Source organism: Saccostrea echinata, unplaced genomic scaffold (genome assembly GCF_033153115.1).
Source record: "Saccostrea echinata isolate AGI-Se365-2 ecotype Australia unplaced genomic scaffold, CSIRO_AGI_Sech_v1 ptg000029l, whole genome shotgun sequence".
NCBI classification, from domain to species: domain Eukaryota; kingdom Metazoa; phylum Mollusca; class Bivalvia; order Ostreida; family Ostreidae; genus Saccostrea; species Saccostrea echinata.
In genome coordinates this window covers 42,468,429-42,491,327 of record NW_026889778.1, presented here as the reverse complement: position 1 = coordinate 42,491,327, position 22,899 = coordinate 42,468,429, and the positions used below count along the sequence as shown (strand labels likewise).

Below are 22,899 nucleotides of genomic sequence, written 5' to 3'. Positions count from 1 at the left end.
AATTTGTTTGAAGGAAAAATGTCAATTAAGAGGCAAAACTTCTGCATGCATTATAAATAACATTTTAATATTGGCAGGAAATTTACACATAATTTACAGAAGTTCATCATGATCTATTTGTTTTTTTACATTTTGATCAACCTTAAGCTATAAAATTTTAAAGTACATGTATAGGCCTGGGGTGGTCAAAAAGTAAGACAGCTAAGAGATTGTGAGGAACCCCTCTGCATAATTTTTCAAAATTGTCTTGCCACAAAAAAATGTCCCCCATCTATGATAAGGGGAAGTAATTCAAATTAATTATTATTTGTATGTTAAGTGAAAATTTCATCTTGTGCATATATTTTATGCTAATCATGTCAAGTTTTGTGAACAGGTAAATTACAGTTAGCTAGAAATAACAGGATTAATATTTTATTGCAAAGAGGTTTATGATCTGAGCAGAAACATAAATATATGCATTAGTTAAACTGTGTAATTGCACCAAATTTTGGGTTATGGTAAAATGAAATATAATTGTACATACAGCGAGTACTTTGACCGCAAATCGTTATGTTGGATTGAAATCCCACTTATTTGGACATTCTATGGAATGAAAAAAAAATCACTATTGTAAACAGTGATTTGCTGAAATGGTATTTCAAATTGATCTCAGAGAAATTTATTATTTGTTTTAAGCCAATTTTTATTCATTTGTGTGAAACATCACGGAAATTCTTAACAGTCTCTCAAGCATTTCAAATGAGAATCTGTTTTATGAAACAGTCTCTAAATGAATCTGGGCTATTAAACTAGATTTTTTTTTTTTTTAATTTTTTTTTTTTTTTTACATATATTTGAAAACCATATTGATTGGTTTTGGGGGAGAGAGAGAGAGATAGGGTTAGTACAGAGGAAGAGCACCAACAAGTGGAGTATATCCTCTTGCGACAACAAGTATTTTTTGGATATATGAGTTATTGAGGGGTTACTGTGAAATAAAACAAAATAAACGGGCAAATAATAAAACATCAAATTTGCATTTTATCAGTGTGTAACAGTGATTTCTTGCTCTCCATAAGTTTAAGAGCTATTACCACAATAGAAGTCTTTCTACCAGAAAAGTTGAAGAGAAATCTGAGTCAAAAAAAAGCTCTAAAAATCTTAATTTGGATGGCCACCACGAAAACAGTCTAAAGTTAAGTGGAGGGACTCTTTTATTCAAGTTTATGACCCCAATTTATCTGTGTAGATCGAACTGCCCTGGTTGGCTATCTTGCCTTCAGCCACATTTCTTGTTCTCCGTAAGTCTAAGAGCTATTATCATGAAAATAAGCACATCAGAAGCCTTTCTACACAAGAAAAGAAATAAGCTCTTGAAAACACCATGGAAGCAGTATACGATCAAGTAGAGGAACTCTTATATAAGAAAGCCTCTCTTCGGAGTCTCAGCAGAAAAGAAATCAGAGTGAAACAAGCTCTTGAAATCTTAGCTCCACCACGGAAGCACTATACAGTCAAGTAGAGGAGCTCTTATATAAGGTGCTATTAAGTTCGAGACCCCCATTTATCTGTGTAGAGCTTGGTTGCAGGGAATCTGTAAATTAAATTGACTGTTATAGAGCAGATAATGACAATCAATTGATCAGATTCATGATTTAATGCTTTCTTTTGTGTTCACGCTTGGTACGCAATTGATTTTCAAGGCTTTGCCACTTGAGTATGTTACGTAAAATCGTCACAGCAGCAGCATCTCTTGACTGTTTACTATTGATGTTATTTTCTAACATGTAATTGAAAATGTTTTGAAAAATCTTTTGTTTGTGTTGAACAATTGAAGAACAACAAACTACTTCAACATGTTCAACATGGTAAAATTTACTAAAGGGCTTTCATGTTGAATGTTAATTAAGCTATTATATCAGTACCTCATTGTATTGAAATATTTGCAAAAATAATATTTTTCTTTATTTATTTATAGCTTAATTTAGAATAGTTTACAGAAAATGTTATTGACTTCTTAAATCTTTTTTTAAACAGCCATTATCTTTTCACTAGTGTTTTAATATTTAATAAAAGTCATAGAAATGTGCATAACATTTTAACTTAGGGGAAAAATTAGCACAGAATATATTCAAAAGCTTTAAAACCTCATAATTCAAAAAGTGCTGTTCATTTACAACACTAGCTCTTCCATAACATGGCTGCACATTCCTGGTTTCCAAGTAAAAGTTGTGTATACAGTAATTTCATGGGGTGTCTTTGTGACACGATGTACCCACTACACTTCCGATCCTTTGAATTAGGATATTTACCATATCCGCATGCGGGACCATTATCCCTTTTGTGTCTGATCAATATATCTATGATAGTTGACACTAGCATTTGAAGAGCACTGTCGTTAAATCTTTGAAACTAGACAAAACTCTTGACGTTTTAAAGGACTTCCATGTTATTTTAAGACTTACAAATGTCTGTCTGTATGTCTTTCATAAAAGCCCTGGATAACAGGCTATAAATTTTGAGTAAATATTTTTAAGGAAAAAGAAATGTTTGGCAGCTGATGGCTGTTTCATTTAAAGGCAATATATTGCGCTAGAAATTACATCAGCATAAAATTTTTGGATTTTAAGGTTTCGATGTAAACCTGAGACAAAGAGGGCCAAAGTTTTGAATCTCATTTAAAATTTTTATGTTTGAAGTCATTTTTCCAAGGCTTAATTCTCCACTCTTGGTCTATTAAGTGGTGAAAGCATTTAAAACCCTTTGCATGATCAGATTATTGGACTGTAAAAGTACACAGGTTTTTGACGGTAGATGGGCAGCAAAGTAGACCAATATGATAATCCCCTAAATGGAGCAGCAATGAATGGATAGGGAAACTGGGTATTACAAACAGACAAAGACAGCTACTGGGGCGGCATTGATTTGGGATTGGTCTTTATGTGGCTGTAATGGCAGACTTATCCATTTTATACCAACAGGAACTTTTCTTCCCTTAAATTCGATGACTTTCAATAGCCTTTCTAGATCACAGTTAGTGATTTTTGCATGTATGGTTTATATATCTGTATTATTATAGGGTATATATACAGAGAAGTCTGTTTTTATGAGAATGGTAATTGTGCAGTAAGAGGGTCAGTCAGTGGTTCACGGGTTGAGATACAAATATAGTAAAACATGGATATAGTGAACACACTTATAATGAATTCACGCTCACAGTGAAGTGATGTTTAATCCCCTTAGTTTTAAAACGGGTAGTGAACTTCAATGGATATAACAAATTACATTTATAACAGTCAAATCAAATCTGTTTGTCCCTGGCACTTCACTATTAGTTTTACTGTACAATTCACAGAAAACCAGTCTAAGATGTTTTCAATACAAATTTCAGAGTTTACTTTAACATACATTGATTTATAATTGGTAAAAGATGCATTCTTTACTCTTGTTTAATTTCTGTGCAGATCAGTGTACAGAAATTTCAGTCATGGTATTTTGTATGTAAAATATGTTAGATTACATTACACTTCACAATCAAATAAAGCCTTCTTTGGCTATTTGTTTCTTAAATTTTATTTTTTTTTTAACCAATTAATGGAGGTAGGCAAACACTAAACACAAGGTAATGAACTTTTCAAAGATGTTTAGTCACCATTGAGTCACTTGTCATATTTGTTGTATAGAATGGGAAATGGCTTTTCCAAGCAGGAGACATCTTCAGCTTTCTTGTAATGGTCTCAGACTTGATTAGGTAAATTGCCATGTGAATAAACTTAAAGGTTGTAAATTGGTAATATTTGATCAGCCTCATCATTGTTGATCAGTGGATCCCCATAAATAGGCAATATCTTGGCAATCAATTCATTGATGTGGGATCTTATCAATGGCTATAGAAACTAGGAGAGAAACGGGAGGTGAAATTTGAGGTCAATATTGAATAATTATTGACCACTAGATGACCTTAATAAATTTTTCTAACATGATTTGACCAATATTTGGATATCTCCTTCAAATAAGCCCAAGACTAATTAAATTCATCATCTTTCATGCTTTGGATCTTAGTGAGTCAAAACATTTAAAAGTGTATGTGTACCTGTGTTGACATTATATCAGCCCATTTTATAGGTTTTTCTTTTTATTACCTATAATAACTGTGTACAGCACCAACATGTTTACTTGAAATAATTGGAATTTGGTCAGTAAATCAAATTAGAACATGCAACTACATGATCACATCTTGATGGTCACCATAATTTTACCAGCTTAAGATTGTATGCTGAAAGGAAAAAGAAATGTAGGGTAACATAATATGCGGAAAGTTTTTGACTGCATGACCGAAATTTAGGAAACTGGTCAAAGGGGTATCTTGGTAACTGTGCACTCAAATGCACTCAAATCGGTGTTCAGAATTTCTCAACCATGAAATGTATGACGTCACTTAGGGAAAATGACAAAAAGGCAAAAACACATGCATATTGATGATGACAGATTTGTCAACACATCTTGTTATATACCAGTTGATGCACTAAAGATATACACAGTATGTTTTTCAATATTTAAAGACAATTTGAATTTTTTGTAATCATGGTATGGCTGATGGAAGTTCCATGGGGTCTGGCTATTGCATTACCTAAGTAAAGAAAAAGGAAAGAACAGGTTGCTGTGCAGTTTTTAATGATTTTTTTCACCATAGAACGTCTTATCCGTCGTCAGAGAGGGACTGGAAATGTTTCCAATCAACTATGACGAAGACATTAGTGAATAATCAGGAATATATCAGATCCAAACATTCATAGTATATTTTCTTTATCTTATTATCTTACTGTAACTATAACTTTTTTCTAATATATATATTCAATCTAAACCCTTTTTTGACCAATCACTATCTGGAAGACACAGGAAATTATTCTTAATTAGGCTTCAGTAATAAAATTTTCATGTATTCATTCCAACCTTTGATGAATCACCATTTAGAAGACACTCCGGCTGGTCTGTTGTCTTTTTGCAAGGTTATCTCAAACAGTTATCAACATTTAAATTAGTGGATTAGAGGGAACCTGCATGTCTTCTTTAGAAGAATTGATGGAATTTTAAAGTAGATCCAGTGAGGGAAGCAGAATACAAGTTATGGCTTAATGCTAAATGTTCTTGTCAAATTAAGTGTCATCTAGAACTCTACAAATGTTCCTTGAAAACTGAAGCCTTATCTAACAGCAATTTCCTAAATATAATTGATCGTAAGTAAAATATTCTACAGGTATCTAGGTTATTCAGTGCAATAAGACAAATATTTTAGATTATTAAAATCTTGCCTTTTAGTTTTTGCACTCAATGGTGAGAAATTATGAATTCTATCAATGTTTGATTGCATAAAAGTTTTTTTAAAAAAAAGTCTTGATAGGAAAAAAAGTATATATAATGATTTACTTAATACTTGATTAATGATTTGATTATCAATGTAAATGTCATTGTACCAGACACCTTTTGTATACATAATGTCGGGTGTTGACTAGAAGTCATCTATTTCCTGCTGCTTATGAACCAACTCTTACCTCCCCTTGGCATTTTGGTATTCAAGGAGTTCTCCCCCTTTGATGAATTATGGCTGATAATGAAGCAATTTGAAATAAATGACCCTGAGTATTGAGTTAATGCCATGATTTGAGAGCATTTAAGGCTGATGATTCAATTAATCCACTACCTCAGGTGACAGAACTTGTGAACAATAAATTGATTTCATTCATTTATCTTCTTGTAGTTTCACCATTCTAGCAGGGTTACTTGTGGTTACATTATTTAGCCTTGCCACTGCATTGAAATTATTGGTACATGCATTAATTAATTTGTCCTTTTAACAAATTTTATATTTGAAAATGCTTATGAATTTTTTTTTCTGCTCCAAAAAAAAAACAACAACAAAAAAACCTGTACAGTTGTTGGAGTGGTTAAGTATGTAGTAAATCCATTTCCTGTCGTCCAGTTTGATTTTTAGGAGTTTGATTTTAGTTTTTTATCTTCAGAAAGTGAATTATAGTTCCTTTAACATGTCAATGACTTAAATGAGATCAACTCTCACAATTCACTTTGTATTTTTTTTTCTGATAAGTTAAGCATCACTGATGGATGATGTTTGAACTTTTATCGAGTGCTAAAAGAGCAAGGCAAATTTGTGGTTTATTATTAGTACAAACAAAATCAATTAATGTACCTACAGATTAATTAACTCTGTGCGTCATTTGTGCAGTATTTATTTTATACTGATGTGGGTCGAAAATTAGCAATTTTTTAGGTGACCTCTTGATTAAGATGTGTTAAATCTGTCACAGAAAATAATTTTAAAAATTCATGAAGTACCATTTAATTTCTTTCAGTCCAATGTTTATACATTCTAATTAAAAGTAGAAAATAGTTAGACAGATATGGGTGATTTTATGACCTTGCAGTTCCAATCAATGCCAGGGCTTGGTGGCCATAGATTGTAATAATTGAATTTTGCAGACTGATCCTTAACAGTGTCAATAGGAAGGTATTTGTGAAGTTGGAATTATTTCTGAGATGTTTAAATTTAATTTCTTGTGTAAATGGAACCACCATGACAACAAAGCACTAACACAGCCGCTGGTAAATAAACGTTTCTGTAACCCGGACACTGTCATGACAAGCATATTATGGCCAGTGATGGCGTCAAATTTACAGAGAAGTCATAACAACTTCTGCTTCCTGTGTGCTCAACAACCTGTAATTCGAAATCAATGCTGTATTGTCTTATTGCTTCCTCCAGGTCTTTTTCATGCCATTCTTTAAAGTTTGATATGAAATTTATATGACGTACACTAAGAGAATTAATGACTTCATGGAAAAAAATCAGTTTGGGGATAAAAGAAAAATGCATGTATGCTATTTTGATACTGTAATTTTAAAGTTCATGGGGAAATGGAAGACATATAGAAGAAAGCATTTTATGATTGAAATATAAATAAAAAGACCTTTTGAAATGTGGTAATATATTAAATTATATTTTCTTGTAAATTAGTTGAATCTGATTCGTTGAGAAATATTTTTAAAAAAACATTCATATTGCCCACTGAATGATGAAGCCATGCCCTCCAGCGTAGTAACAGTCAACACTGCTTGACAACGGGTGTTATTAAAAAAAATAGCGACTGCGCAGAATTAATGCGCACAAGGTTCACTGTTATATGTATTTATATAAAACATTCAGTATGATATAATAAATATTGTAACTATATAGTTGAGTGTAACATTGAAAATTTTCACTGCTCGAAAACCATTGTCAACCTTGGCTGCACCTCTGTTGACAGTGGTTTTCTTGGGGTGAAAATTTTCAATGTTACGCTCAACTACATGCAACATATATATATTAATATTGCATGTTTTAATTTATTGTCAAATAAAAAATTAACTTGTGTTTGGTAACACTAGCTTATACCCCAATATTTTTTGGTACCAAAAACCAAAGTTTGTACTTACCCATTATCATAATGTATTCTTTGTTCAATTAAATCCTTGATTTTGCCATTACCTTTTTCATAGTAATGCTTTAATATTTTTTATGTATAAGATATATGTACATGTGTAAGGTTGCATGACTACAATATATATTCATTTGTGATATTAAAATTGTGGTATTACAGTTTTAGTTGCTGTAACACAGTCGTATTTTTATCATTTCATTACATAATGTTAAATATATATATATATATATATATATATATATATATATATATATATATATATATATATATATATATATAAGCCAAACAGTCATTTCAGCATTTGTTTTGTAAAAATGTGATGGTTCAAGGTTAATTACAATTGTTACATTACAGAAGTTGTAGCATTTCAGTAATATTTTTGATTACTATACCCAATACTGGCTCTGGTTTAACTTTGATTACAATTGTTACAATTTCGTAGTTCTTATGTGATAATAATTTTGATTTGTTTACTATACCTATTGCTGCATGGCCCTGGATTAAGTTTGATTTAATTGGGTTTTTTAGCTCACCTCAACGAAGTTGGGGGAGCTTATGTAATACCCTCGACGTTGGCGTCGGCGTCCCAGGTTAAGGTTTTTGGAGCAGTTTTCTTTTCAAGTACTTCTATGGCCTATATTAGTCAGAGATGCATGGAGGATGCTTCTAGTGTGTTTTATTGTACCAGTCAAGGTTTCAGATGCTGCAATTTCAGCTAAAGAATGACCAGGTTAATGTTTTTGGAGCAGGTTAAAGTTTTTGGAGCATGGTTAAAGTTTTTGGAGCAGGTCTCATTTCCAAGTAACTATAAGCCCTATATTGACCAAACTTGCATGGATGATACATCTAAGGATGCACTCTACTGAACTTGCTTTGGATGCTGGATCTGACCTAAATTTTTGGGATGAGTGACCAGGTTAAAGTTTTTGGAGCAGATGTCGTTTCCAAGTAACTATAAGCCCTATATTGACTAAACTTGCATGGATGATACATCTAAGGATTCACACTACTGGACTTGCTTTGGATGCTGGATCTGACCTACGTTTTCCGGATGAGTAACCAGGTTAAAGTTTTGGGAGCAGATCTCATTTCCAAGTAACTATAAGGTCTATTTGAACCAAAACTTGCATGAATGATGCATCAAGGGACGAACAATCTCAAAACTTGCTTCGGATGCTGGATTTGACTTACATTTTCTGGATGAGTGACTAGTTTTAAGTTTTCAGATAAGTCTATTCCCAAGTAACTGCAAGCCCTATCAGACCAAAATTGCATAAATGTTGCATCTAGGGATGCACACTCCTAGATTATTAGTTTAGTGTGGGACTTTGCCTTACTTAAAGACAACATTTGTTGAGGTGAGCTCTGTAATCTCTGATTACCTTTGTTTTAACAGTCCAGTTGTTGTAAATTACTGCAACGGTAAAAGTCTTATTGATTTCACTAACTGGCTCTTTTTTACCTTGATTACATTTATTACATTTCAGGAGCTATGGTATTTCAGTAACATTACCTATTCACTATATCCACTACTTTCTCCGCTTTAGTCTGATTTCATTAGTTACATTATAGGAGTTGTGGTGTCACATTAATGTTATCTATTCACTATATCCCCCACTGGCTTTGCATGCTTAAGTTTGATTACATTTGTTACATTACAGGAGTTGTGGTGTTACAGTAACATTACCTATGTATACACTTTATCCACTACTGGCTTTGTTTAAGTTTGATTACATTTGTTACATTACAGGAGTTGTGGCGTTACAGTAATATTACCTGTTCACTATATCCACTACTGGCCCTAGACTCCATAGGCCCCACAGGAGATACAAGTAAGTTGTATAAGTGTTCTCAGTGACAGGCTTTTGTGTAATACGATAGCAAGATATTGAACCTTATTGTACATGTATTATTGTAAAAAAGAAGACAACACTTTTATCTTATTTATCAGTGCTTAAATTAAGCTTAAAATGGCCTTGCTACTTTAATAAAGTGTGTGTATTGAAATAAAACTTGCCAACTCTATGATGATTTAAAGTAAAAAAGAAAATCATAAAAGAAGACAACTCATCAGGAAAATAATCCCTAATGGAAGAACGTACAATACTTATCCTAACTTGATCGGTGCTTAGTGAGGCTTAAAATGGTTTTGTTACATTTAATGTAAAATAACTGTCTGTTGAAAGAAGAATTTAACATATAGATGGATGCTTATATGTTCACCTTTTCACATGGCATCAATCGAACCATGTATTAAATATAACTTAACATGTTGTAGATTGGAACTCAGCTTTGATGATTATTATAAACGGAGAGAATGATGAACATCTAGAGATGTTGGAGGGAGGAGTCATGAGGCAGCTTCTAGATGAGAAATGGAAGGCTTTTGCCAGGGTTAGTCAATCAGGCATCTTTGTATGGAACTTCCTGATTGGTCCAGTGAAATTCATAGCCAATCAGATTAAAGATTCCTTAAATGTTTCCGTTAATCGATATAAGTTTTAAAGATTCAGAGCATGAGTGTATCAATTAATATTGTAAATTTCTGAGCCAAATATTGCAAGTTTTAAAAATGAAGTTTATGTAGGCCTTTCGTTTTAGTATCAATGATAATTATGTTTTACCATATATATATAGTGTAAATATATGACCACAATTTTGAACTTCAATATGTTGAATTTATGATAAAGTATGTCATTATTTTTTTGACAGAGGCGGTTTTTCGTGCGGTTAATTCTGGCATTTATACAATTGATTTTAATAAGTGTGGCTGTGTATTTGCGACCCAAATCAAATCTTCTTGCCGTAAATAGTTATACAGACATTGTAAGTATTAAAGAAAAATATTAAATGTATACTCAGAAATTCTTACCTTGCTTGTTTGTTTTCTTACCAATACTTTATTAAAAATTTGGAAAATTTAATATAACAGCTAGAATTCAAAATCAAATATAAATTGGGGACAAAGTTAATTTTGATGCAATTCAGCAATAAAAAAGTATAAGACAGAAAGTTTCTCCTTATAGAAAAATCCTTACTGCCTGTCAATTTCATTGTCTATATTCTCTCTGCATGTACAAAAAATATTACAGTCCCAATAAAGTTATTTCTTATATATAAATCAATTTTGTCTAATAACATTTAAATTTGTTTGCGTCTCTATTTTTCAGATTCGTTTTGTGTGTGAGATTCTGACGTGTATAGGATGTTCCATAACATTAGTGGCTGATATTTTTGAAATCATCACTCAGGGAATATTTAGTTTCTTAAAAAATTGTGTAAGTATTAAATGGATTTTTTTTTATGAAAGTATAAAGATGAATTTGAAATTAAAGTCAGTTTATTTGCAGCTGCTTTAAGTAGATGATTTTTCATACCCAATCTCTGTATTGTCATTTGCTATTAATTTACAATGAATATTTTGTGTATTGAATTTTTTATATTTCTACAGCTAGGAATGTCATATATATTGACTTCACTGACGGTGAAATTGATCATACAGATTTGACATTATATTAAAATAACTATATGTTATTTTCTTAGTGAACTTGATTTAATTTACAATGAAGACTAATGAAAAGTATAGCTCTCATTAGAAAAAAGTTATGTATAATGGATGTCTAGGATCTGATGTACATTGTACATATATCATCAACTTAAAGAAAACAGGACGCCCCTTCCCAGCTGTAGACGTGTAAGGTCATAACCTTTGACAATGTGGGCTAGATATTCAGATTCTCAAAGTAAATGACAAAAGTCAAGGGCAACAACTTTGCATTCATGGTAGTCAAGAGTTAAGGCAGGCAGACAGACATGCCAAAACCAATCTATTTCATTGTAATTGGGAAGTGGAGACATTAATAGTAATTTAGCAATGTTTATGACTGGCAAATCATCTTATAGAAAAATCCACCTTGTTTTTTTTTGGGGGGGGGGGATACAACTACTATCTAAGTAATGTTTATGACGGATGAATCTTTTTGCAGAAAAATGCGCCTGCACAGACGCTGTTTATGATATCATGTATTCTGTTCCTGGCCTGTATACCGTTCCGCTTCCTAGAGATGAAGCAGGTAGAGGACGTCCTGATGATAATAGCGGTGCCGTGTGCCTGGCTGTTTCTTTTATTCTTTGCCAGGTATGACAAGGAAATACCAATACATTTATCTTTCTAAAAATTAATTTGAATTACTGTTCATTTTTCTTTTTTTTAATTTTTAATAAGAGAAGATTGAATATCTATGAAAGTTCATTGGCATCTTTTGAAATAAATATGTTGAAAATATTGTGGACCTGATTTTATCAGGGAAATACACAATAAAAGATAAATTAAGAATGTAATTTGAACTTATTTGCAACAAAATTGATAGCATAAATTGATTTCAACAACAAAAGAGAGAGGAAATGAAAAGTAAGAACTGTGAACCAATCAAAAGTAGCCCTTTTAGGTATTTTATTGTCATCAACATTTTAATTTGGTTTGAGTTCATGCTGGACCTGTTTTCAGAGGTCACCCTGACACGGGACCCATGGTTGTTATGATGTATGTCATGATTCTCAATGACATGGTCCAGTTCGGATACATCTTTATCATATTTTTGAACACATTTTCTCTAGGTATATATTTGTTTTCGGTGTGTGACAACTATTTTTGAATCTCCCTTCTTAAATTAACAAAATATAGTGTGTCTGTCACCAAATTGTATGCAAAATGTACTTTATGCACTCTAACTTGCCTGGAATATGTTAACATACAGATATGGGAAAAGTACAAGAGACTTTCACACTAAATATTAATTTTGATGATGTCAAATTGCCAAATCCTTAATTAAGACACTCCCCTGTTTTTTCAGCATCATGGACAAATGTTGGTCAACATAAACATATATATACATGTATATATTCATAGTAAATGTACTCAAGAGTAGTCAATACATCATTAACTGAAAATGAGAATAATTGATTACACAGGTTTAAATATACCTCATAGTAAAAGTGAATGCTAAAAGTTTAGGGATTGGTTTAGAAAAGTCTACAAACAATTTATGCCCATTCAATTTGGGCATATATATCAATTTGAAAGTGATTTTTTTCTGTTGTGATCTATAACAGGTCATGCAGGAGTTTCAAATGACCACCTTTTCAGATTGTTGCTTTGATTTCTATATGCTGCATATGTAACCAGGATTTCTTTTGTATAAATGGTTTTCTTCATTAGAAAATAAAACCAGCCACGTGTTTGGTTACTTGTCAATATTTGTTCTCCATCTTTGAGCCTCCATTGAAAAGTACACAGCAATCCCAGCAGTATATATAAACAGAATGCCATTGATTTCAAAATCAATCTGTTCAGATCCCCTTTTCACTGGAAGATGCTAGTTATTAAGTATTACTAATTCTTAACTTTAAGTGGGTATTATAGTTTATAGATAATGATTACAATGTTAAAATTATAAAGTTCAGAAGGAATTGATCAGCTGATTTGTTCAATATGTTACCCCCCCCCCCCCTCCCACCCCCACATACACACACACACTCAAATGCTGTCATACACTGAAATATCTACTAGTATACATTTTAGTGAGATCTGAGCCTTAATTCTGCCATGTAAAAGTTGTAAAGACATTTGTATACACTAAAAACATGAAAATTTTCTTTAAGTAACTACATATAAGATTGCAATTAACATTCTTTGAGCATAGTATATATTTTAGAACATTAAATCACTACATGTGTAGTTTGCTGTGGCACCAACATACAGTATTGTGTACACCTAGTTTGAACCCTTACGCAATGTTTTTATTGACTTCAGTAAAACTGTCCTCAGTCCACCCCCCCCCCCCCTCCCAAAGAAAAAGTTATACCACTATACATAAAATGAAACAGCTGATACTCATGATTTTTTGTTAACTTGATATGATTGAGAACTTTCTCTTGCACAGTGGTTTGTGATGTGACCTTTGCACTTTGACCTTTCTTCTTGCAGGACCTTTAAACTAACAGGACCTTTTGTCACCATGATCTACAAAATGTTGCTAGGTGACCTCCTCAGATTCGGCATTATTTATGTTATATTTCTCACGGGATTCACACAAGGTTTGTAGTGCTTTGTTTTCAGGTAAAAACTATTCATTCTTGATTTCAGTTGAAACCTTTACTGCACTGAATAACAATCTAACATAATGACACCAATTGATCTATGGAATGAAGTTTTTTTTTTTGGGGGGGGTGGGGGGGGGTTAAAGAAACACCACAAGACTAGGAGACTAATATGGATATGTACACTGTAAATTTATAATTTAATATATGTTATTATTTTTAAATGAAATAATCAAATTTTATGTTTTATTTATTCATTAAAATTTTAATATATAGAATGTGGTTGTTAAACTCCCAGCAATTTATTGTTAAGTTACATGTAGTAAGTTTACACTTTGCTGTAAATTTCCTGATGGTCTGGACTCTCTTTTATTTTACAGCATTTTACTTCCTGTTCCGGGGGAACACCAGTAATCAAAGTCAGGGTTTTGACGACATCGGAGACACTGTCCTGACTCTCTTCCAGATGACCTTGGGTGAATTTAAGGTATTTTAGAACTGCAAAAATGGAACCACGTCTAACTTTTGGGGATTTCTTGCTTTTAGAAATTCACCATAACAGTTCTTAAAATCTGCTATATGATTGATGATAATTAGTCGAATAATTCTATCTAACAAAACTACTAGTACACTTATTTAAGCATGAAACTACATTTGTATAACCATGAAGCTGCTAACTTTTCTATTAACAATATAATTATAGATCTTGGAAAAAAATTTCAGCTGCTATTCTGGCTCGTCAAAAAGTCTGCTTGTATTGAGTATTCCACCCCATATTTTTTTTGTACAATTTTTTTTAAATTGATAATGATTATGTAAGAAGGAGATGAGAAAAATGGGAAATTACAAGACTTAAATTATACCTCTGTATATGTACTTATTTTATCTGGATCCATGATCTGGCTCATTTTTTTGCTGTCTGATTCAAAAATACTGTCAGAATATGATTTCATGTGTTATGTATCATAGTATAATCATGCTGTTAGCTTAAAATCATGATTGAGCCAAATAGACAGTCCCAGCACTGTATTTATGCAAAAATTTTGAATACAGAGTTGATCTTTGGTATCTAGAATATCAATATCTTAAATACCATGGATATGTGAAAGTGAGTTGCAGATCCCCACCACTTTTCCCTATGTGTTTTGACTTTAATATCTTGAATCCTTGGATACATTGAAGCTTTTTTTTTTGGCCCCGTCATGTTGGAAATAATGGGGTTTTGTCTGTACTTAAAATAAGATTGGTAGTCCATGTCAGTCACTGTTCATTTTATCATGCGTTGATACTTATGCCTATAATCTCTAATATCCCCCCCCCCCCTCCATTTACCTCACAGTATGCAACCATTCAGTAACTGCGATGCATGATGATTACTGAATCTCATCACTTCATCAGACCAAGAAATTGTTCACTGTATTTCCGAAATTCCCCAATTCATTTTGTTTTTCCAACATATGAAATCCCATTCATCTGTTACTTCATCCCTTATCCCAAGCCTATATTCTACTGGATCCTAATCCCACATATATATTCCATAATCCTCGGCCCCTTTCAAGCATGATGTAAGATGATATCACTTGGCCATAGTGCATGACCCTGATCACATGACCACTTCTGTGTATGGGTGTATATAAGTTGTTTTTGTTCCATGCATGCATCATAGTTTAGCCGCGGAGGAACCAATTCACAGGTACATGGGAATTTCACCAAGAAATTCATTTTTTTTTTTCAATTTATTTGTTAATATTGTACTTTTTTAAATTCAACTTTGAATACTGAACAACAGGTTTTTTTTTCTCCTCTGTGTACTAAATCCACACCCTTTCATTGCACAGATATGTGTATACATTAACAATAGATGTTTTCTTGTTGTAAATGCACAGTTCACCTTTAACCTGTTATTGTACTTGACCTCATGACCTTTGCACTTGACCATTTTTAGCCATCAGACTAGCTGGTAGAGAAAACAGTGAGTGATACTCTGAAATAGATATATGAAATTTTATTAACACCACATTTCATATTTAGAGCTAGTTTTCTTTAGGTGCAGATTAGTTTAGGAATTGATACCTTTCCTTTGAACCTTTCAATTCTGGTTTTAAAGCAGAATTTTGGATTTTTTTTTTTTTTTTTTTTTTTTGCAGTTTGGTTTGATTGCACTGATAAATAAGTTCTTAAGTTAGGTTATTTTTCTATAATATTTAATTATGTAAAACATTTGAAAACATCACAGCTTTTTATTAACAAGGTAAAGGCAAGCAAAATATTTCGGTGTTGAATTTATGAACGTGAATAGGATTTATAAAATTGTTGTATTTTTCTTGTACTGTACATGGTATTTTTCTATTGTGTAGTGTTTTTTTTAATCTTTAAATTACTGTGTTCTTTCTTAAATCTGACAAACATAATGAGTCTGCAGGTATATGCTTGGTCATTTGTCAGTTTTGATTTGATTTAGATTGAAAACCTTTCATCTAACTTTTAATGCATCCATGATCATATGCAGCTCATTTTGCGCTGGATTTCTTTCACTAACACTGAAAATAAATTCATGTGCTGGGCCGCGGGATTGTGCTAGGGCACAGGATTGGTGTCACTCTTGAGGAGTCGTACTGTGCTTGTGCTAATTTTACATCTACAAATATTTCTGTTGATGCATCTATGTCTAAATGTTTGATTTACATACAGAAAGTACATGATTTATGAAAAAAAAAAATCTGAGTTTGCTGAGATATATGTTTCCTTTATATAAAAGGAATACCAAATAGTATTTGTACTTTGCAATTTTACACCTCAAATCAAAAATTTTGATTTTCGGCATTAACAAATTTGGAATTGAGATGACTTCAAAGAAGAATGCTGATTTGATGTTTTGAAATTTCTGCAAAAATCGGACAACTGCAGGAATTATCACTGTAATCAATGATATATGATATACATGTGATAAAAGAGCAATTTTTCGGTATACCTGTCTTTTATCATAGCTAATTACTATTTGCAGTACCAGGATTTCAATTACACAAAATATGCCGGGCTAACTAAGATTGTGTTCGCCATCTTTATGATGCTGGTTCCCATACTGCTACTGAACATGTTGATAGCCATGATGGGCAACACATACACCATGGTCATAGCCAAATCAGAAAAGGAATGGAGAAAGCAGGTATGCAGATTTGAGCTTTTGGATTTTAAATCTTACCTGGATGCTGCAAATTCTGTGAAGTGCCATAATGTATAATGTTCTAAATACAATATATTATAAATCAATTTTGTAGTAAACACAGATATACTAAATCCTCAAAGTCTTTTGTCCCCAATGTGTACATGCCAAGTAAATACTACAAAGTGATGAATTCTCATATATATTTATATTTAATATATTAAAATATTGGTCTAACTCTCTTGTTTTATCTTATTTTTTAATGTACACACATTTTACTCTGCTGGAAAAAGTTTTAAAAAATCAACAGAGGATTTGGTTTATGGTTATAAATTTACAAATGTTGATATAAAGTCTACTTTTGGAAATTTTCTCTTGACAGTGGGCTAAAATAGTTGTAGTCTTAGAGCGAGGCTTCTCTCGTAAACAACTACTGAATTTCCAAAAGATGTATGCCATAAAAATGTTGGGTCCCCCGAAAGAAAATCTTGCCGAGATCACGGAACAGGTGGAGGAGCAACGGGGACTGATGGTCATCAAAACATCCAGCAAGACGAAGGCCAGGCAACGCAAGGGTGCCATTGCTAACTGGAAGGTACACAGCATGTATATGCTTAATTTAGGCAATAAGTTCTTTCATATATTTATAAATTGAATTTTGATTATTTATGATGTATCATTGAATGTTTAATATGATTTTGTATATACGTGTGTCTGTAATCTCATTATGGTGTTACCTTTCATAACTAATGATCTCATTTGAAATACAATCCTCTAACCATTTTCCACATTCTCCAGTGAAGAAAATATGACAGGTATAATATGCTTTCATTACTGCAGACCAACATTTATTCATGTGTGAAAAATATCTGCTAGTTTCACAAATTTCTCCATCATGTACCATTTATTTTCCCCCTTCACTGAAAGTTGGGGATATTAATTTGCATCTGTCCTTTTGTCAGGCCATTTGTCATTCTTTCTGACTGTGTGTAACACTTTCCTTTCTGGACAATATCTCAAAAAGCCTTTGGAATGAAATTTTATATAACAACTCCCTATGGCCTTTATTGAGATCTTTGTTGATTTTGAGGTCAAAAAGTCAAAGGCTTAGGTCAGAATTTTTTAAATTCTGTCTGTGTGGAACACTTTCTTTTCCGGACTATTTCTCAAAAAAGCCTTAAAGATTTTGCAAGGAAATTTTATATCACACATCCCTGTGGCCTTAAAAAGAGCCCTTAATGATTTTGAAGTCTAATGTCAAGATTCAAGGTCAAAAATGCATGCATTGCAAAAAGTGGCTTTCTGATGATAATTGGTTTTCCTTCAGCTTTTGCAATGAAAGTTTACAACTCCCAATGACTTAAAGAAGACTGGGCCCTATTGATTTTTAGGCCAAAAGGTCAAGATCAAAAATTCATATCTTGCATAAAATGGTTTCCTAGTGATAACCTTAGTTCTCTGAGAGGTTTTACTATGAAATTTTACACATATTCTTAGTCAATATAACTTTTTTAAAAACTTATTGATTTTGAGATCAAAAGGTCTAGGCCAATGTCATAAATTCATATGTTGCATAATGAATTGCATATATTGCATATTTCAGATGAAGACTTCAGTTTTTTGTTAGCTTTTGCAATGAAATACAGTATAAGTTCATGAATTTCTTTAACTTAAAAAAAGACCTCTATTGACTTTAAGGCCAAAAGCTAAAAGGTCTTGATCAACCTTTTTTTCTTTCTTCATCTGCATTTCTTTCAGGTATTCCCCCCTTTTTTTTCCTTAAGTGGAGGATGCAAATTCTCTGAATTAGCTTGTTCATTATAACTTCCTCAGTTGCAAAAATGAATGGTCTGCATATACAAAAATCAAGCTGTTGAATCGTGAATAAAAGATCCCTAAAATAATAGTAATGGTCTACAGTACTTCATTCTGCAACAACATGAATTTTATAGTGAAGCCTAACTTATCTATTTCAAACAACGGGAGAGTTCTATACTTCTTTTTTATTTGTGTCATGCATACAGGCCTTAGTTTACCTTTGTGTGTGCAATCTAATAATCTAATTGGTTGTACTGTGTTTTTTTAGAAATTAATTAATGCTTACAATCTCCAGCAATAACTACTCAGGTTTGTCATAAAATTTGATCTAGATATAGGTGAAATTTGAACAGGTAGCACTAGTGTTCCATTATAATGCAGTAATTAATCTATGTATAATTAATTTTTTTTAAATAAAAATTGAATGCATAAGGGGAAAAATCTTAGATTTTATTTGATGATCATTGCAACAGATGGCCATTGTATTCAAAATTTTATTTAAAAAAAAAAAAAAATCAAATTCTTCCACGAAAATATAAGTACAAATTTTAAAACCGTCCTTTTGAATGAAACTCAAATTCACCTATAAATTTATCATATAGCACACTCTATCTCCTGAATGTTCAGTTGGTATACATGTATGATGTTTAATCATTATTTACCTTCATTCTACCATCACTACATTGTAGAGATGTAGTTCTAATTTTGACAGACCTTTTCAGAAGCACCACCCACAGCCAAAAAAAATATATGTGATGACTGCCATTAGTACACACAATTACACCCGAGTTGGATTTGCTTTATTGTAGATCACGTATGGACCAATCTGGTGTACAGATGAAGATGTCATGGTTGATTCACTTAGCATTATGTTACAGAGAATTTCATTGGCCAGTGAAAGATTGTCATTTTTATAAATTAAGAGAAAGTTCTAATGAAAATAATTCCTGTTAAGTTTATGTTCTGTTCAACAAACAGTGAATTTTTTGGACTGCTTTATGAAAATCATGTGAAAAAAAACCTCACGTCTAGATTATTTTGATTTAAATTTACGATTTAATGAAGATTCATGCTGATCAAATCAGATATTTAAAAAAAAAATGACTTGGTAATTGGCTGGTGAAAATTGATAACTGCATGTGAATTTGTTGATCACTAACTTTTTTTTTAGTTGATTGATAGATGGTTTCAGGAAATACTAGAACTGCATGATACATTGTTTACAGCATGTCCTATTGATTTACTCACTCAAATCAATGAACATATTGAATAATTCCAAGGTTATCTTTAAAAAAAAATATTCTAAATTACTGAAAGTAAACAACAAAAATCAAGAGTCAAGAATCATTATCGATCAGAGCCAATAAAATTTCTACTTTGACCTAGTATTTATGTGAACTCTTTCAGTTATATATTTATGATAGTACACTCCATTATTTGATAAGAAGTTAAGTCTGTGAACTTTAAATGAATCTTAATGAGTTTGCATCAAATTGCTTATAGACATAAAGCTCTATTAAAAAAATTAAAGTGCTGTGTAATCTTAAAAACAATTCTTTTATTTCAGTTATTTGGAAAGGAGGTCATCAAACAGTTGAAGAAACACAAAAATAAGGGAAAGAAAGAACCATTCCAGTTAGGCAGAATCAAACGCAAGAGAAAGTTGTCGTTCAACGAGTCGGATTACTCAAGCGACGAAGACGAGAAGGCCAAAATGTTCTCCATGACACTGGCACAATTGGCATGGGAACGAGACATCGACCTTACCAAGGGTAAAACGTTTGTGACAGATCCTAATCTGATAGAGAAGTTATCTCCTTACATTGGAAAGGAGGAACCTGGCAAGACTGTGATTCAGAATCATTCAAGTCCCGCTCTGATCGGTGGGGATTCTCCTACTACCAACCATCAGATCCCTAATGGGGTCAAACACAGGGCACCAGGGGAGAGAACTGTGAAAAAACCAGCAGGTACTCCCAAATCTAGCCCCAAATCTGCTACCACCAAACAATTCAATTATAACAGGGTCTCCCCCCTTGTGTTGATGAAAAAATCTTCCCCCACAGATGATTCTGAGAGTGACCTGGAGGGGTTCAAACCCAGTGATAGTGTGAAGAAAGGTATGTCAGTGACTGATATTTCAGTACATGGAGCGATGGACTCTTCAAGGAGCACTCATCATAAAATGTTTTTGGATGACTCTAAACCCACTGTAGAAGTTAAAAAACTACATTGGGACGATGTGCCAAATGTTGCCTATACACCAGGTTATGCAAGTTCAAAAACGAGCAGTACAAAGTCAGGAAGCGTCAAGTCAGACAGTTCCAGGTCCAAGTCGGACAAGTCAGACTCAGAGTATAAACCTAGTTTTTATTCTAAGTCGGAGGATGGCTACACAAGTCAAGGGAGTGTAGAATCATCATCAAAAGCTTCTAGAGTATCTCGAGGAGCAGACTCTGTGTCCTCAAAAACCTCTAAATATTCCTCAAGATCCACCACAACAATTGAGGAGTCGACAATGTCAAAATCCTCAAAAGGAAGAGCAGACTGTTCCCTACAGGAAATTGACTCAGAAACAGAGGACACATCGAGGATATCAAAAGTCAGCAGTTCTCAGAGTACTTCTCAGCGAGAAACTGAACTCGAAACAAGTGAGTCCTCGGCAAAGCCCCCCAAACCCTCAAAAAGTCCGGAGAGGGAGGGAGGGTCGCCAAAGAAAAGCAAACATAAACGGAAAAAGAGCAAGAAAAGTAAACACAGTAGTCGTGCTTCTTCAAAAACTTCACTGTTGCCTTCATCAGAACATGAGGATCATGAAAGTCAAGTTTGAAGGTAGTAAGTTTTTATAACTTTTTTAACGATTAAGTGATTATTTTACCTTAAGGTGAGGTTTAGTACCAGGGTACTCTCAGTCACATGGTCTGTTTTGTGAGCTGAAGTAGACAAAGAAGTAGACAAAATTTAGTTTTCTATTTTTTTTTAAAAGAGAAAGGGTAACATTATGTGTACATTCCAGACAGTTTTGACTAATTTTGTATATTTACTTTGCAATGACAGCTGCTGTTTGTTTTGTAATGTTTATATTCATTTTCTCCACATCTAAAAAAACAAGCTGAAGTAATACATGTACTGTATTTAACTGGAGAAGCAGTGAATTAAAATAGAAATAGTTTTAGTTCTAATACAGTGTAAAGCCCCTTTGAAATAATATATGACTACCTAACATTAACTGTTACTGTAGATTCCTTATTTTTCGTGTGTACTTAATGTATAGCAAAATGACTCTTTGACGTCAAATCCCAAGAACAATAATTGGTTAGTGGACAGTTTATATGGATTTCAGTAACATAAAAATAAAATGAAAGTAAATTTGTTTCAAACATGGTGCTTCTCGCAATAATTATTTCCTTGCGTATATTATGGAATCTACTGTATCAAACATTGAGGGAAAAGAAATTGCATCTTTCTTATTCATGATCTTTAGTTTCAGTTTTCAATTTTGTCTGTTTTTCTTTTAAATTAATATATTGCTACTTGATAACCAAATTTTACTTTTTGACAAGTGTCAGTTTGCCTTGACTAGACGAATCTGAATTTCAAAGTGGACGTATCACATGTATCATTACTATCATAGATATAAATATACGTACAAATATACATTATATGCTTCTTGTGCTGAATATGGTGTGATCAATAAATCAATTTTTCTGCAGAAGAGATCGTATTTTCAAATTCTATGCAGTCTATTGCAAATTATTTAAATGGTTTTTAGTTTGTGTCGATATTACTCTATGTTTACTCGTTGTTCTGGTCCATCATGCCGTTTTAATTGATCATGTTTTTGTGATTTTATTGTTTTATTTCTTTTACCTTTGAGTTTTAGTAGATTTTGGTATGAAATGTAATTTTAAAAGGGTACATGTATATACAAAAGGGTATATTTTTAATGCACTTTTGTTTTTTTAACATAAAAAAGTTCAAAATTACTCTTTTGTTTATTTGTGACTAAATCGTCTATGTATTAAATGTTAAAGTCACTTGGTCTGATCATGACTGAGAAGCATATTTTAAATTTTCTTGCACTATAAATGTAATATATGTATAAAAATAAAATAAAAATAAAAACTGGTTTTGGGGGTTAACAGCAATATTTATATGAGAAATCTAAGTCAAGAGCCATGTTGACAAAACAAATACGCTATGGATATCTAAATAGGTGAGACCACATGACTTCCAAAAGCTAAACAAACCCTTAGGTGAGAAACGTGAAATTATCATTTGACAATATAATTTGTATCATGTTCTGAATTGCAGTTCAGCTAGCGCTCTGGCGATTCCTGA

General features: G+C 32.5%; 1 protein-coding gene across 1 annotated transcript in view; it reads left to right on the top strand.

The window, feature by feature from the left end:
* LOC133195967 (uncharacterized) overlaps positions 1–21,449 on the top strand; it is a 38,444-nt gene extending 16,995 nt beyond the window's left edge. The window contains exons 7-17 of the mRNA XM_061331956.1: positions 9,229–9,310; positions 9,757–9,872; positions 10,191–10,304; positions 10,649–10,756; positions 11,465–11,616; positions 13,465–13,574; positions 13,958–14,064; positions 16,582–16,743; positions 17,123–17,335; positions 19,368–19,409; positions 20,126–21,449. Of these exons, the coding sequence (XP_061187940.1) occupies positions 9,229–9,310; positions 9,757–9,872; positions 10,191–10,304; positions 10,649–10,756; positions 11,465–11,616; positions 13,465–13,574; positions 13,958–14,064; positions 16,582–16,743; positions 17,123–17,335; positions 19,368–19,409; positions 20,126–21,388 (2,469 nt within the window). The 3' untranslated portion in view covers positions 21,389–21,449. The remainder of the gene's footprint in view (positions 1–9,228; positions 9,311–9,756; positions 9,873–10,190; positions 10,305–10,648; positions 10,757–11,464; positions 11,617–13,464; positions 13,575–13,957; positions 14,065–16,581; positions 16,744–17,122; positions 17,336–19,367; positions 19,410–20,125) is intronic.
* The last annotated feature ends 1,450 nt before the right edge of the window (positions 21,450–22,899 follow it).